General features: G+C 44.6%; 3 protein-coding genes across 11 annotated transcripts in view; 2 read left to right on the top strand and 1 right to left on the bottom strand.

Moving 5' to 3' along the window:
- The window catches only part of MAPDA (N6-Methyl-AMP deaminase), a 32,022-nt gene extending 23,660 nt beyond the window's left edge, over positions 1 to 8,362 (top strand). For all 3 annotated transcript variants that reach the window (XM_086363325.1, XM_086363329.1, XM_086363326.1), the window contains exon 13: positions 6,232 to 8,362. The gene's annotated coding sequence lies outside the window, so the exon portion shown is untranslated. The remainder of the gene's footprint in view (positions 1 to 6,231) is intronic.
- On the bottom strand, positions 1,046 to 13,150 carry ZSCAN29 (zinc finger and SCAN domain containing 29). Of its 6 annotated transcripts, none has more exons than XM_086363315.1 (6): positions 12,616 to 12,912; positions 11,716 to 12,151; positions 11,103 to 11,307; positions 8,586 to 9,281; positions 6,281 to 6,748; positions 1,046 to 4,211 (listed from the first exon to the last, which is right to left on the bottom strand). In XM_086363315.1, exons 2-6 carry the CDS (start codon positions 12,028 to 12,030, stop codon positions 3,346 to 3,348), a joined length of 2,550 nt encoding a protein of 849 aa, XP_086219441.1. In that variant the 5' UTR covers positions 12,031 to 12,151; positions 12,616 to 12,912; the 3' UTR covers positions 1,046 to 3,345. The 6 variants fall into 6 exon arrangements, with proteins under 6 accessions (XP_086219441.1, XP_086219440.1, XP_086219439.1 ...); XM_086363314.1 differs by having other exon boundaries at positions 12,644 to 12,912; XM_086363313.1 differs by having other exon boundaries at positions 12,685 to 12,912.
- Positions 13,151 to 13,184: 34 nt separating this feature from the next.
- TUBGCP4 (tubulin gamma complex component 4) overlaps positions 13,185 to 16,605 on the top strand; it is a 41,909-nt gene continuing 38,488 nt past the window's right edge. For both annotated transcript variants that reach the window (XM_086363320.1, XM_086363321.1), the window contains exon 1: positions 13,185 to 13,514. In XM_086363320.1, the coding sequence (XP_086219446.1) occupies positions 13,437 to 13,514 (78 nt within the window). In that variant the 5' untranslated portion in view covers positions 13,185 to 13,436. The remainder of the gene's footprint in view (positions 13,515 to 16,605) is intronic.

The following is a 16,605-nucleotide window of genomic DNA, read 5'->3' as shown; positions in this document are numbered from 1 at the left end:
AAGACAGCCCTATACTCAGGTTACAATAAAAGAGAAATGGCAGTGTTCTCTCTATATATATATGTATGTATACACACACACATATATATATGTATATATATGAACGTATGTATGAAGTGAAGTCGCTCAGTCGTGTCCGACTCTTTGCGACCCCATGGATGGTAGCCTACCAGGCTCCTCCCTCCATGGGATTCTCCAAGCAAGAGTACTGGAGTGGGTTGCCATTTCCTTCTCCAGGGGATCTTCCCGACCCAGGGATCGAACCCAGGTCTCCCTCATTCCAGGCAGACGCTTTAACCTCTGAGCCACCAGGGAACCTATGCATATGTGTGTATTAAGTCGTATGGCGTTGGCCACAGAGAATAAACAATAAAGGGAAGAAGGGACGGCATGGGGGGGTGGGGGAAGAATAGCACGAGGAAAACAGCTGATGAGAACAGACATGACTGTCCAGCTCCTGCTAAGATATTCTTGCTTTCTCTGTTGCACACGCTACCCAGTCTGTCCCCACGGTCTTACAAGAATTACAGGGAGGGGTGCACAGATCCTCTTGCTCTCCCAGCAGTAGGCTTGGCTTCTCCTAGGATGTCAGAAGGCTATGTATTATTTCTTGCTTCATCCATCCTCAAGAGTGGCAGACAATGGTTTGTGAGTTAGTTTGAAATAAGATTGGGTTTTCCCAGGTAAGAATTTTGCCTTTGTCTTATTCTTTTTGCACATTTTCTTCATCTGGAGATTGGAGGGCTGGTCCTGGGTCTTTTAAGATAGACTCATTCTCCATGCCCAATTATAATGGGTCCCAATGGATTGTCCTAAAGGATATGGATACAGATACTAAGGAAGAATTTTCATTCTGATTTGTCTTTTAACCACATTCTAATTTGTTTTTCAGCCTGGAACATAAAGATTTAGACAGGCATACTTGTAGCAGCCCCACACAGGGAGCCAAAAAAAGCAAGTAAAGATTATCTTTTCTTTCCAGGAATGACTTAATCATACTTTGCATATATACATTTTTTAAAAAAGCACTTGAAGAACCACTGGGCACTTTATAATTTTTATTAACTTGGTATCCCTGAGAGGCAAATTAAGGTGTAAACATTGTTCTGCTTTACACAAAGGGAAATGGAGGCAGGTTGACTTACATGTAAGACATCTGGAAACAGAATTCATATCTGTTGATACCACAACCAGTGCTTTTTCCACAAGACTATACACAGACATACTGAACACAGTACTCTCATTTTTAAAAAACATTACAGCACACTTCCTAAACTATCTCAGATCCTGAGGCATTGCTTTATACTGGTATTTATTGTTCTCTCCCTGTCTGTTTAGGCAACGTAACTGAGATACCACCTCCCCTTAATTCCTAAGACTCAGGAAATTCCCTCAGCACCAGAACTCCAATTCATCATTGGTAGACATCATTACTGTCTACCACAGTAAGCTATGGATTTTAGAATATCCTATCTCCCCATTTCTCTCCCAGATCTCATTCCTATCTGAGAGCTCATTAATGTGACTGTGACAGGGCTACTTATCTGACCTTAGCCATTGGGCATCTTCTTTCCTTTGACCTGCCAATCGAAATATCTTCTCTCAGGATACTGGTTCCTGACCTTTGTCTCCCATAGGAGCTAGTCCCCTAAAACTTCTCATCTTTCTTACCCAGTGCCAGTCAGCTGTTGCCTCATCAGTAAGTGCAGCACAGGACCCGATATATTAATATTCTGGGGGATGGAAGCCCGTTCGTGATTTTCCTGGCACTCCACGTTTCAGCTGAAGCAAGTCCCTCTCTGCCCCCTGCACAGCCCTTATCGTGGTACCCCTCAAATTCTGTGCTGCTCTGAGCTTTGTCTCACCTTCCTTAGTCTGTCCTTTGCCCTCTGTTCCCTTGCTCCCCAGTTTTCCCATTTCTCACTCATTCAGCATGCAGTTTTACAATTAGTTTTGGAACGTTCATCTTGCCCAGTAAACCTTCCCTCTCAGCACTTCCTGCTTCATGAAACCTTCCTGGTTAAAGAGAAGGAAATACCTCTCATTTTTTCCCCAAACTCTAATGCTTTAGACCTTAACTTTTATGCATAGTGTTACTACCTAGCTTTCTAAATTTCTCTAAAACTGTTGTAACTGTACGTGTGCACCATTTGTTCCTGTCAGTGTCATCTGTTGTAGGTTGTAAGGACAAGGACGGGGTCTGTTTAACTTGTGCTGTACAGGCTCATACTACTGTGAATATGTGGGCAGTTAATTCAATACCATCTTTATGGTATCAGAATTACACTTGTTTGAAGAGCTGCTTTTAAAAATAGATGTATACAGTTGAATATGTGTGCGTGTGTGTGTGTAAGTATTGTCAACTCCACTGACCAAAGATAATCTGTCCTCCTTACAATTAGGGTAAAGAATTTTTGGCACAAAGTGGTCTGTTTTCCCAGTCTGTGGGAACATGGCCAGTGGCTTCTGCTCATCGCACATTAGTATTGTGCCCACAGGGTGCGTGACACTCACCCAGGTGTTAGGGTGTGTGGATTATGGCAGTCCCTCTGGCAGTTCTAGCTGCTTTCCCTACTACTGCATCCACTTGCCTTCCTCTTTGGGCTTCTGGACCACAAGGGACAGACAACTTTTAGATGAGACAGACCAGAAAAAAATCACACTAGATGCTGTAAATACAACGTTACTCTATTCCAAAGCTTCTGGGGCTTTGAAGACAGTAAGAAATCCAGGGTTCACAACTCTCTGTTTATATGAGGTTTACACTCTTCCCCCATATGGCACACCTAGATTCTTGACAAAATGGTTTATAGGTCAGAACCAGACTGGACACTTAAAGGCTCCTTCTTTAAGGTAAAGGAGTGTGTGTGATAAGTATATCATTCTGAGCACAGACTTAAGTGAGCAGGAAAAAAAATCATTCTTCTTTGCATTTCCATTACTGTATAAAGAGCTAGACCCATTCAGTGAGAATCCTTACTACTTCTCCATGAAATGCTGCAGTGTGGGTTTTTCTAGTTGAAATGCAACTGAATAATGTGATGAGTAAAGAGTACACATCGGATTCACAGGATCTGCTACTGTGTCCTCTCTGTTAGGGGAACAACTCAGGCTCTGAGAGGAAAGGGTGTTACCGTCAATACAAGCAAGGAGAGGGAACGAATCTTTCTTTCATTCTTACTCTAGATCTGAGAGAAACACAGGAACAAGCAGTGGGGTAAATTCTAGACTGTTTGCTTAACTAGTTGGGCACAGATTAGGAGATGGATCTCACTACTGGAGAACTGTTTCCAAACAATTTCAATACATGTAATGAGGCTGTTTTTCTCATAGATCCTCAAGGGCTTACTTAGGTGCTGGCTGTGACAGAAGTTTCTCTCGTGTGTGGATCTCTCGGTGCTTGTTAAGAGCAGAACTTTTACTGAAGCACTTGCCACAGTCTTGACACCCGTAGGGCTTCTCTCCAGTGTGGGTTCTGTGGTGTGCACGTAAGTCAGAACTCTTGCTGAAGCTCTTCCCACAGTCGGGACACACGTGGGGTCTCTCTCCTGTGTGTATCCTCCGATGTGCACTGAAATGAGAGCTGTTATTGAAACTCTTCCCGCACTCTTCACACTGATAGGGCTTTTCTCCTGTGTGGGTTCTCTGGTGAATGATAAGGCTTGAGCTCTGATTGAAGCGTTTTCCACACTCACCACACTCATACGGTTTCTCTCCTGTGTGGATTCTTCTGTGGGTGATGAAATTGGAGCTGTCACGGAAACTTTTCCCACAGTCAAGACATTGATAAGGTTTCTCTCCAGTGTGGATCCTCCGGTGTCTAATGAGGCGAGCACTCCGACTGAAGCTTTTCCCGCAATCGGCACATTTATATGGATTTTCCACTTGATGGGCTAGCTGATGCATAGGGTGGGAGTTTGGACCAAAGCTTTTGCTGTATCTCAGATATTTATAGGGTCTCTCTCCCAAGTAAGGTCTCTGATGACTTGGGACCTTACCTAAACTTTCAGGGAATGTTGGTTTTCCTTTTTTCTCTCCCGGCGTGTTTTCCCACTGTCTTCCAGATCTGCATTCACTCTCATTGCCTTTACTTTGATTAAGATGCCGGGGAATTTTCCTTTCAGACCTTGCAAGTAATGTCTTATGTAGTTGTACTTCCTCAGAAATATCCCGTTTTAGATTCTCTTCATTCTCAAATCCAGCCTCGAAACCTAACATAAGAATAGAAATTTAAGTTACCCATTTTATCAATTATTATGTGTGACTGTAAAGTATCACATTAGATGACTTAACATAAAAATTAGGGAGCTCTAGATCCTAAATAACTGCTGCTGCTAAGTTGCTTCAGTCGTGTCCGACTCTGTGCGACCCCATAGACGGCAGCCCACCAGGCTCCCCCATCCCTGGGATTCTCCAGGCAAGAACACTGGAGTGGGTTGCCATTTCCTTCTCCAATGCATGAAAGTGAAAAGTGGAAGTGAAGTCACTCAGTCGTGTCCGACTCTTAGCGACCCCATGGACTGCAGCCTACCAGGCTCCTCCGTCCATGGCATTTTCCAGGCAAGAGTACTGGAGTGGGGTGCCATCGCCTTCTCTGTCCTAAATAACTACTGTCTATTAAAACCTATTTGGTAATCTGTCACATGCTTCTCATCTACAGGGGAACTGATGAATATGTTCTTTTAACTCTTTTTCCTGGATATCTGGGATCTTCAGAAAATCCTCTCAGTATACCAAGAAAAACCTGCCAGATTTAAGATAAAACCATGACTATGATTATGCAGGAAAGACACTTTCTAATGCTGTATTTTAGCCTCATCTCAGGCCTGTCACGGTTTACATTCTTTGCCAGTAACTAAAGGGATAAGAAAAGAATGTCCAGGGAAACTGGGGAACTTCTATATTGAGGAAGAGCTACATAAGTCCTTTTCACCCTCAAATTCCATGTGTTGAGAATAAAAACAGGGTAGAAAGATACCTGTTGTCTTTCAAAGAACAAAAGGCCTTCTGAGAGAGAAACTTTGGTAGGTGCTCTCTCTTTGAAACTTTCTCTTTGCCCATGGACAAATAATCACTAGATGTTCCAAAGCACTACTCTAATGCCCAAACTAAGCTTTAATATTCCTCTAAGAGCCAAATGCCAGGCTTCCCAGGCCTAGGCTATGAGAATTTGTAGATACTTGGAAAGTTTCAGTTTGCAAATTCAGTTTGAATTTGTAGAATTTTCAGAGGTTTCAGATAAACTCTGGATCCCAATTCCCTGGACTAAATCTGAGAACATGTACCCCTTAAAGCACTATTTCTACCCAGAAGCCCAGTGTTAGGATTAGACCCATGAAATGGAGGTTCATTATATTAACTGAAATCTCAGAAACTTAAATATGTGACTATAAATTATAAGCCTCTGAGAGGGGTACTTAGCATTTCCTAAACCTAGAAGCTGTTACTTAGTGGAACATGTTAATAGCTTCATGGAGTTGATGCTCTGTGGAGCACACTTGGAGAATGCAGATCTAAAGAATATTTTGGAAAAGAAAACTATTGTTTATCAAATGCCCAAGTACCGTGCTAGGTGCCTCACTGTGGTACTTCACTTACATCAATCTTGTGAGGCCGGTCTTAATAAATAAGCAAAATTACAGGGTTAAGTAACTTGCTTTAAGGTACTCAACTAATAACATAGTCTATATTCACATACATATATATGTATGACTCCAAAAACAGAATTCTTCCTGCAAGGAGGGAAGCCATAATGAAGTTTTATGTTTTTTTTTCTTCAACAGTAAATAAGATTCAAAGGGTCAGTTCCCTCAGAAATTTCAGACTTTGCGTTAAGTGTGTCTGAAGAAAGAGATTATCAGGTTTTCATAGATATGAATAAAGCAGGCATACAGATGGTGTATAAGCTGAAACTAGAAGAAAAAGCAGAAATGAGAATGAGCTTTAAAAACCCAACTTCATGTACTGTGTGTACAGGACATGCCGTTTGGGAAATGTTAGCTTTCAGAGTCCCTGCCAGGTACACTGGCTAGTAACTGAGCAGCTCACGTGCAGATGAGGGCACATTTACAAAGTCTGCAGCCATCTCAGATTGATGCTATAGCGTGAGGAGGCAAGTCAAGTGGAAAGCTGCCTAAATAGACAGGAAACCTGGAGAAAAGAGAAGAATCCCTGAGTATTGGGTGTAGAGGCCAGTTCTCCTGGTCCTCAATCTGATAATTTTTCTTCTAGATGCCACTGCCTCCCCTTTGCTGCTTCTACCTTAAGAACAGGATCTTACCGCTGGGGCTCTGAAATAAGACTGGAGCACGGGTCAGTGCCTCTGGAGGTATCTCGGGATCCTCTTCATCATCTTCAGAATCATCTTCTATGGCCTCGACTGCCAGCTCGGCTTGCTTTTCGGCTTCAGCCTCACTGGTCTCCTGCATGGGGCATAAGGCTGTCTCTTCTTCCTGGCCGTCACTGGGCCGGGCAGCCACCCGGGCATTCACCAAAGCGTCCATCTCTTCAAAGAAGGGACAGGTCTCTGGTGCTTGGCCATTCTTGACTTTCCGATAGCTGGTCTGTAGGCTCTTAAACTTGGTCCGACACTGCTCCGGTGTCCTGAGGAAGCCATATTCCCATAACCGCTCAGCCACGGCTCCATACAACTGGCTGTTGCGGTGACAGTTCCGAAGGGCTTCGTAAAACTGAGTCTCACTAAGAATTCCAAGGTAGGTCTTTGTCTCTTCATAGCCCCAGTGCACACCTGCCACCAGAAGAGAAGTTTTAGCACCACTTAATGCAGGGCTTTATAGCCGCAATTCCTCAGTCCTAGCATCTGCATCATGAAAAGTCGCCTAAGCTTGGGCTCCTAGGTGAGAAGGCAAGAACACCTCACATTTCCAAATCAATGCAGACTCTCAGGATGTCCTGCTTCTCTGGTCCATATCAGTTTCACAGAGACCTTGACTCCTACATTCAATTTAAAAGGCCTTTTCAGCTGATCACAGTAGTGATCATTATGTACACTGAGGCAAGTGTACAGAAGGCATTTCCCCATTCTTCTAGCAGTTCTGGAGTTCTGATCCTAACTAGAAAATAACTGGTTACAAGACCTACAGTCAGTCACTGTCAGCCAGGAGCCATCCTTAAATTCTCTGATCAATGTTTTCCTACCAGCCCTACTTCCTTATAAATTAAGTCTCCCAAAGAATGTCTCAAAATCCCAAGGAACAGTCTTTTTCAGATTCATACTGCTGCCTAATGCACTCCCTTTTATGGCCCTTCTTCACCTGGCCACAGTCTCAAAAAGCCAGCCCAACAATAGCAAAGGCCTGAAGGGTACAAGATAAGAACCTGTGGTCAGGCACCTTCTCCTTAGTAGCAGAGGACTGGCAGAGCCAGGAGGAGGAAGGAAGCAGAGCATTGAGCACCTCCTGGTCCCCAACATGGGCAGAACTTCATCAGGATGACTAAGAGACTCTGCTCCCTGAAGGTCCCTCAAGCTAAAGGGAAGGGAGGTTCCAAGAGCTTTCCTCCCACTTGAGAGCCAGGTGGCAATGACATTGCTTCCATTATCCTCCACTCTCTGCCAGTGAAGCAATAGGGAAATAATTGGAAGACAGAGAAAAAGCAGTGGAAAAAGACAAAAAGAACACAGATAAAGAAAGTAATAGCAACTAGCACATGGGCCATGTTTGTGATTTACCTAAATTTATTCCAGTGACAAAAAGGGAAAGAGAATTATTTTTTTTTAAAGGAAAAAGTACAAGACAAGAAGACTAGAACAGAGCAAAAGTAACAACACGTAATAAAACGTGGAAGGAATAGATAAGTGTTCACAGTAGAACTGCAGCTTTGGAGTTAGCTCTGTCCATACCTTACAGTTGAGGACACAAACTGTGAAATGCTCCCCTGGCTGATGAGTGGGCAGGATTAGAAACAAAGCCTCCTGCTTCATATGTGGTGCTTTTCCCATAACAGCTTAGTTGTACAGATTACATCAGTAATAATGTGATATTTAAAGATGGTTCCATAGGCAAATAATATTTCAATAGAGTGTTAAACAAGATTTCTTGCTGCAAAACTGGGTCCTGTTAAAATGCCAATATGTGATGCAAATCTCATGGAGGAAACGTAGAAAATGTTTTCCCAACTTTAGACAGTCCTTCACTATGCTCTTTTAAGTAAAAAGGAACACATAATAAACTTGAGTTTGGAGGATAAAAATAAAACACCAGTTCATATAAGGCACTCAACAGATAAACTGTTTCTCCTTAAAGATACTATACTGCCAAGATTTTCTCAGCCTTCAGTGATTTTATAATCAGGAAAATATATTTTAAGAAAGAAACAGAAGGAATGGTACTCCTTTTCAGGACTCACTTGAATTTTGAGTGTATTTCTTTATAATATTTAATATTTTTCTTTACTTACTATTAACTCACTGGTTTTCCCACAAGAGAAGGAAATACATAAAGAACTGAGAAATACCTCTATTCTCTTAAGTGACAAAGCTGGCAAGTGACATTAAGTTTACTAACTCCACACCCAACCTCATAATTCCTCCGTCTAATCCTAAAATGCCAAGAAGAAAGGCTTACCACTTGGGCTACGGAAAAGGACAGGTGTGGTGGAGCTGTCAGGGTCCTGGGGAGTGGCCTCTTGGCCCACTTCGTCACTGTCGGACTCTTCAGCCGTGGTCTCCTCTCCCCCTTCATGGTGCCAGCCCTCTTGCTCTGGCTCCTTGGTCTCAGCATCACTGCCTCCCAGGCCAGAGTGAGAGGCCGCCTCCTCCGGGCCGTTACTGGGCAGGGCAATGACCTGGGCACTCATCAGGGCTTCCATCTCTTCAAAAAAGGGACAGGTCTCAGGTGGGTGGCCACTCTTGACTTTCCGATAGTTCTTCTGGAGACCTTTGAACTTGGTCCTGCACTGCTCCAGGGTCCGGAGGAACCCAAACTCCCGGAGCCGCTCCGCCACAGCCCCATACACTTGGCTGTTTCGATGACAGTTTCGGAGAGCCTCATAAAACTCAGGCTGACTGAGAATTGCGAGGAGAGTTCTGGTCTCTTCATGGCCCCAGTGCACACCTGCCACCTTCTCATCCTCAAAGCCCCAGTGATCCTGGTCCACCCAGCTGCTTCTCTCTCTCCTGGATGGTAACAGATCAGCAGACATTCGTCTGTCTTCTGTGTGACTGCCTCTTGGGAGTTCCTTCTCCTTGGAGCCCAGATCTGGGATCCATGGCTCTCCTTGCTCCATCCTGGAGACCATGCTGGATTTAGAACATGGAAATCCTGCTTGCAGGGAAGCAAACAAAGGATATCATAGTTTGGAATGGTCATAAAAAAGTATGAATTCAGACTTGCTTTTTTTTTAATCCAAGAAGCTTATAAAGAAAAGTAAGAAAATGTTTTCAGAAAGATCAGTGGATTGAAGAAAGTGAGGAAAATACATAAAACCTCAAAAAATGAGAAATACTTTACAGAGCCAGGTGACAGAGGAAAGTGTCCTCTTGTGTGTTCAGAGCAGATAATTCTGCTCCAAGTTACTGCTTAGCTCTCCTGACTACTTGTATGCAGGTCCTGGCACTGCTGAAAACAGTCACCTCCTGCCTCCTAGAGAGCTGACTCTTCAATGACATGGGAGTTAATCCGAGCAGAGCTCACAGTAGGCCCTCTGTATCCACGTTCCTCCACGTCTGTAGACTTAACCAACTACAGTACTGTAGTCATTACTATGGAAAGATCGCTGTGTATAAGTGGACCCGTGCAGTTCAGACTCATGTTGTTCAAGGCTCAGCTGTGGTTCTCTACTTGGGACTAGAGAATTAAACTCAAGAGTGATTGCAAGGAAGAGACTGTCTTCAACTGTTCCATTTCTCACACTTTGTCAGTAACTTCTAGAGGCTTTTCCCTCAGTATATATCCTTTATTCCTTTATTTATGAATGGGCACAGCCCATTCATACCAGACTCCTCTCTCCAGAACGCAGCACACATTCACCACTCTGCCTTGCCTTTCCTTTAACTCCCTCCCTTCTATGCAAATTTAACCCATTAGTGCCCCCCTGAAGCCTTCCATACAGCCCTCCTTCGTCTCCTGCTCTTTCAACCCCTATTGTACTCACACAACTGAGTAACAAGTCATTGTTTGGCACTGTTTGAATACAGTTCAGTTCACGTATTTATGTTCACTTTTACATTCTCAATCATACTATAGGCTCTCTGAGAGGTACCTTTCCTCGTTCCAAGTACCCTGCATGGTGTTAAGCATGTTGGTAGGTGTTCAAAATGGATCGATTTTGCAAGTGGGGTTGAGGGACTGCATCTGGATGACTAGACAGAGACCACTACCAGCCTGGCTGGGAAGGCTGGCGTCTGGGATGATAACATCAGAATTCAAAACCACCTCAACAAGTTGAAGTGTTCGAGGAAAACAACGTACAACATGGAACTCAGCAGAGTACAAAGACGAAAAACAAGTTCCACAAAACCAAGTTTAAGAATAAGAACCAGGCACAAAGACAATCAGGAAGAGACCTGGGAGTATCAGGTGAATGATAATCATTAGTTGAGTTATACTGAAAGAAAGTATAATGAAATTCTGAAGTAAAATTCTTAGTCTGCCTCTACCTGCCAGACCCTCACTGGAGTAATATATATAATTTAATTCTCCACAATTAACATGATGTTTGAAGAATTTTCCAAAGGACAGTAACAAAAACTTACTAGCTCTGAAGAATGGAGCTTCTGGGGAAAAGCTTAAACAAATCTAGTTTAATATGGAGAAAGAAAATGACTAAAGGGAAGATAAGCCAAGTATAGAAAATAATTTTTATCTAGAAAATTCAGACTTAGTGTCGTCATTACCAGGAGAAAAGAAATTCCAAGTCCTGGTAAAAACTATAGAGAGCCATTCTCTGGCAGACTTATCAAAAGAGGAAGTATAAGAGTACTTATCACAACAGAGAGCTAAGCTACTTGCCTTCAGGAGGTCCCCAACAGCTGCATGCTCCATTTCCACTCATTCCTGAAATCCATTTCCCACTCACAGCTCCCAACCCTACTTCCCAACTTAGAACGGCATCCTATCTTCCCACATGAATCTACTCCTCACCGCTCCTTTGAAAAGGTCTGAGCTTCTCCTTTGGGTTCATCTGCTCCTGTGGTCCCAGGTCTGGGCTTCTTGCCCTCTCTTTCTTGGGTACACCCCTGGGCTGGGGTTCCACTGACTCCTGCCGAACACTTAATAACTCTTGTGATGATTTCAGGGGTGTCATCTTCTCCAAGCGCACTTCCTGCCCCTTCACAGAGACTGTGACCTGGAAACAACCCCCATGAATTGTCACTGCAAGGTCATAATGAGGGGTATTCCCAGAGGAGTCTAGTTAATATCCCAAAAGAGATCATCCCTTTGGGACATGGCTAGGGTTGGGGTGGTGGTAGGGGGTTGGTTAATAGAACAAGGGTCTTTCTTACTCCATTACTGTTAGCTTAGAGCAGCTGGAACTCCAGAACAAAATAGTAAACCCAATTCCACACTAAAAAAGGATTCCCCTCTCATTATGTCGAAAAGTTACATTCAGGTGGCATCTCCCAATAACCTGTCTGAAAAAGTTACCTTTTGAAGGACCAGAAGTAGGAGCATCTAATGGAGACTGTGCCTTAATTTGGCCTTTTATCCTGCCCCTTCCCAGTCACATACTTCTGAATTCCCCCTCCCTGCTCACCGAACGTCCAGGTCTTCCAGGCTCTCTTTCTAAGTCTTCCACCAGAGTCACTGCCTCCTCTCCACTTTCTGGACATTGCTTTTGTACCCAGTTCTGGATCTCCCCAGGTAAGACGGTCAGGAACTGCTCTAGCACCAACAATTCTACAATCTGCTCCTTGGTGCGCACCTCTGGCCTTAGCCAACGACAGCAGAGTTCCCAGAGTTGGCTGAAAGCCTCCCGGGGCCCAGCCACCTCCTGATAATGAAATTTCCTGAAGCGCTGTCGGAAGGCCTCAGAGTTAGAGCCATTCCCTCTCAGGGTGGGTTTGGCCATGGTTCACAGCAGGAAGCAGCTTCCCTTCACTTAAAGGTCTAGGTTCCAGGGCTTACACCCATCTTCCCATGTCCTTGGAGAATCACCTGCAGATGAGTCTCTCTCAGTAAGCAGTTTCTTCCTAGGGCAGAGAGAGATGGCACTATCAGAAGGAATATATGTCTAGGGTCTTGCCAGAGCTGGCCTGACTGCCCATATGCTCCAAGTGGTCACCTGAGGTAGCACCAGCTTCAGGTCAGGAAGTCAAAACTGAGCATGAAGGTGAGAGACCATTCAAAGGCTGCATTTCTGGGCAACATCCAGGGCAGCCCGGAGAAGCAGCAAAGGATAGAAAGTACTGTCTACTCTTCCACCGCCCCCAAATCTGACCCATGGAGCTCCCCTGACCAGTGAGTTCGAACCATTTGGGAGACCTGGAGCTCGGGAGGTTCTAAAGTCAGGTCACCATTCTGCTGAAGGTAACAAAAAGCCTCTGTCCAGCGGGTCGCAGCTGATCTCCGCCGTCCTTCCCCAGGCCCTCACAGCCCGCCCCTCTCCCTGAGACTCCACCACTACCAATTCCCACCCCAAACAAAAATCAAGTACTGAATACTGGGTCTCTGTTTTCCCTCACAGCAAAAGTAAGCGGTCAGTAAACATCCGGGAACTACTGACGGGAAACCTCGCGCATTCAGAGAAGCTGATTTTGGCTCCTGAAGCGAGGTCCGGGTGGGTTTGGGGAGAGTCACACTGAGTTGGTGGAGAGAGGAATTCCGAGGGGGCAGTAGTCATGGGTCTCCTGAGGACGAGTTCGGGTGGTGGCCAGGCGCTCCGAGGTTCGCGAGCGCGGAGCTCAGGTCTAGGAGCGGCGGGTGCGGGGTTCCGGCCTCTTTGTCTTCGTTCCCTCCGGCCAGGTCACTCTCGGAGCCGTCATGAGTCCCTCCAGAGGCCTCCGACCGGACTAAGGCGCCCTGAGGGCACCCTGTGGCACACACCTGAGAGCTTCTTCCTCTCAGGCTATCGCTCAACCCGCTTGCATCTCTGCCCACCGGCCAGCCTCACCCAGTCAGGGTCTGGCTCCAGCCCGGGCTCGCCAGCCTCCCAGTCCAGCTTCCAAACCGGAAGTCCGAGTTGGTGCCTCGGGAGTCAAAGGCGCATGCGCAAGGGCAGCTCCCGCGACTCTTGCGGGGCACCGGCTGCAGCCGGCGAGTGGGCCCTGCTGAGCTCGGCGCACTTCCGGGACGCGGCGCGCCGGCTGCTTTCTGTCCTGTCTCCCCTGCAGTTGTCTCGGCGGGTAAAGTCAGGAAGAACGGTGCGTCCCGGAGACCTGTGCGCGCATAGAGAAGGGAGCGCTCGCCTTCTTGGTCTCCAGCTGAGGCTCTGGAGGAGGGTGCGACGGATATAGGGACTCGAGGTCCGCCGTGGGAATGATCCACGAACTGCTCTTGGCTCTGAGCGGGTACCCAGGGTCCATTTTCACCTGGAACAAGCGGAGTGGCCTCCAGGTACTGTCCGGCTCGGAGCGCGGGAACTAGCGAGCTCGGAACGGGTGGACCCGCGCTAGCGCTTGGGAGGAGGAGTCTGAGGGAGCAAGAAGGCGGGGCTGGCAAGGACCGACCGAGGCGTGGGGGGCGTATCCCTGGACGGGTAACCTGAGGGCTGTGCCCTAGGGGCTTAGGGATGGATTAGACACCTGGAGAGGGTTGGGCCTAGGCGGAAAGCGGAGGGTGGATCCCTACTGGCTCTGCCTTAGGGGAGGAGGGAATCGCGGACCAGGCCTACGGTTGAAGTGTCTGGGCGAGAGTTGCTGGAGAACTGGACGTAAAAATGAGAGAGGCCCTTTCTCCCATTTTCATGCTTGCACAACGTTTTAAACTGAGTTTTGAAAGCTAGACCAAATACACAGTGCCTAATATACAATATGGAGAAGGAAATGGCAACCCACTCCAGTATTCTTGCCTGGAGAATCCCGTGGATGGAGACTGGTAGGCTGCAGTCCACGGGGTCGCAGAGTCAGACACGACTGGAGACTTCATTTTCAGTTTACAATAAGGATTCAGCCAGTTTTGTTGAGTGAAAAAGTGAGTGAGTTCCTTATTACTCCTTGCTGGAAAAATCTCTGCACTCAGAGAATTTGGAGCAGGGGAGGCTTTTCGTGTATCCAGGGATTTCAAGGGGGCTATGTATATACTATATATATGATTTACCTGTATGCTTTAATCTTCACAACCACCTATCTTCATATCAGAGATTAATTTCCGGTGTCAGGGATCACAGAGAATAAGTTTAGGGTCTTGAACCCAGGTCTGTCTGACTTCAGTATTTGAACCACTCTTTTCTACTTCTGCTTCCAGTAATATTATTCTAATCATTTCCATAACTTAGTAACTTACGTATTGTTGGCCTCAGTTTACAAAAGAGCAAACTGGAGCTCAGAGGACTTTATGGTGGCTGGTCTTAAAAAGGCAAGATTTGAATCTAGCTCTGTCTGATCACAAAGTCATGCCTGTTTGTATGAGAATTGGTAGTATAAGCTGTGGAGGAGCAGAAGAATTACATTCTTGGTTTTTACAACTTACACATCAAACAGATTCCTCTTATTTCTTTGCACCTGTAAAACTAGCACAATGCCAGGCATGTAGGAGGAAAAGGCTCAGAAAGTAATTGTGTGCTCTTGCCTATGAAGTAAAAAGAGACAACAGAATATGGGAATAATAGCTGCCTTCCTTTTTTTCTTATAAAAAGTCTTAGTTGGATATTTTCCTCTTTAAGTTCTCAGTTTTAAAGTTACCGTCTAAGAAAAACTTTCTCTAACCACCTCTTTATACTTCTAATGCCATTATTTTCCATCACAGCAACTTATTTCCTTTAGAGGACATCATAATTCATATGATTTATTGTTGTTACCTACACATATAGTCTTTCTGTCACATAGGTTGCCTATGGGGGCAAAGGCCCCAGTGATCTTCATAGATGTTGCAGAAGCACCTAACAGTTTCTGCCACATACTGGTATTAAGATATTTGTGAGGGACTTCCCTGATGGTCCAGTAGCTAAACTCGTGCTCCCAGTGCAGGGAGCCTGGGTTCAAACCATGGTCAGGGAACTAGATCCCACATGCTACAACTAAGAGTTTGCATGTCGAAGCTAAGATCCAGCACAGCCAAATAAATTTTTTTTTAATTAAAAGATACTTATGAAAGAAAAAATTTTACCCAAACCAGCAAATATTGCATACTTTCTTCAGGACAGTGTTTTTCACATTTGTATAAAGGGTAAAATTGTCATGAATGTTCTCTGTTGATAAAAATAATTTTATTGTAATATAGAATATGTACACACATTAAGCTAAGTATAAACTCATATTGTTCTTGAACAACTGTAAACCCAATTATTTTTACAAAGTAAATAATGCTACCAAATTGATAATTCACATTGACAATCTGACGCAGCCTCTCAGTGTTGGCACTGTGACATTTTGGACTGGAAATTCTTTGTTGTGGGGACTGTCCTGTGCGTTATAAGATGTTCAGCAGCATCTGTGATCTCTACTCACTAGATGCCAGTAGGACCCCTGGCAACCAAAAATACCTCCAGACATTACCCTCTCCCTTGGGGGCAAAATTGCCCCAATTGAGAACCATTGAGCTAATGCAGCATATACTTTTGTTTTGCTAAACCTAAATTGTCAACACTTGAGTTTCATAGTAGAATGATTTTGCTGCTGATCTGGCTATTTCCTATTTTGACTTTAGTAACTCTGTTCATATAAGTAGGTTATACTAAACAGTACCAATAACTTTAAGGTATCATTTGCTGTTTCAGAATAACCAGACCTTGAACTTTTCTAAAATTCCTGCAACACTGCACAAATGCCAATTTTAGTAGTATTATCACTTAATAACTGCATAGGGCCGTCCTAATAATAAGAAATAGTACTCATTGGAAAAGACCCTGGTGCTGGGAAAGATTGAGGACGGGAGGAGAAGGGGACGACAGAGGATGAGATGGTTGGATGGCATCACCAACTCAACGGACATGGGTTTGAGTGGACTCTGGGAGTTGGTGATGGACAGGGAGGCCTCGCGTGCTGTGGTTCATGGGGTCGCAAAGAGTCGGACACGACTGAGCGACTGAACTGAACTGAATAATAAGAAATTGCTGACATGTATTGAGCACTTGGCTATGTGCTTAGCACATGTGATTTACATATTTAATCCTCAAAGTTATTATCTCTACTTTATAGGTATGAAAGATGAGGGTATTGCTTGCCTAAGATTTCAAGGAAGTAAGAGGTGACTCAGATTCAAACCCAAGCATTCTGACTCCAGAGACCAGGTTCTTAAGCACTGGTCATGCTACCTCTTAAAAGTTATTAACTTGAAGATATGGTTAACATTGTGTCATTAAGTCTACTTTAAATGGATTCTTAATCAAATTATTGTGGAATCAGTAACAGAAAAATTCTTTTTTGCCTATTTATTACATTTACTATCATATAAAAATGGCTTCCACAAAATATAATACATTATGAATATGAAATATTCTGAGTTCCTTGTGAGTAGTAAATATATCTGACTTTGCTCCTTATTTATG

This window comes from Bos grunniens, chromosome 21, assembly GCF_055505025.1.
Source record: "Bos grunniens cultivar Pamir isolate PY7600 chromosome 21, Bosgru_T2T1.0, whole genome shotgun sequence".
NCBI lineage: Eukaryota > Metazoa > Chordata > Mammalia > Artiodactyla > Bovidae > Bos > Bos grunniens.
This window is presented reverse-complemented; position numbering and strand designations above follow the sequence as displayed.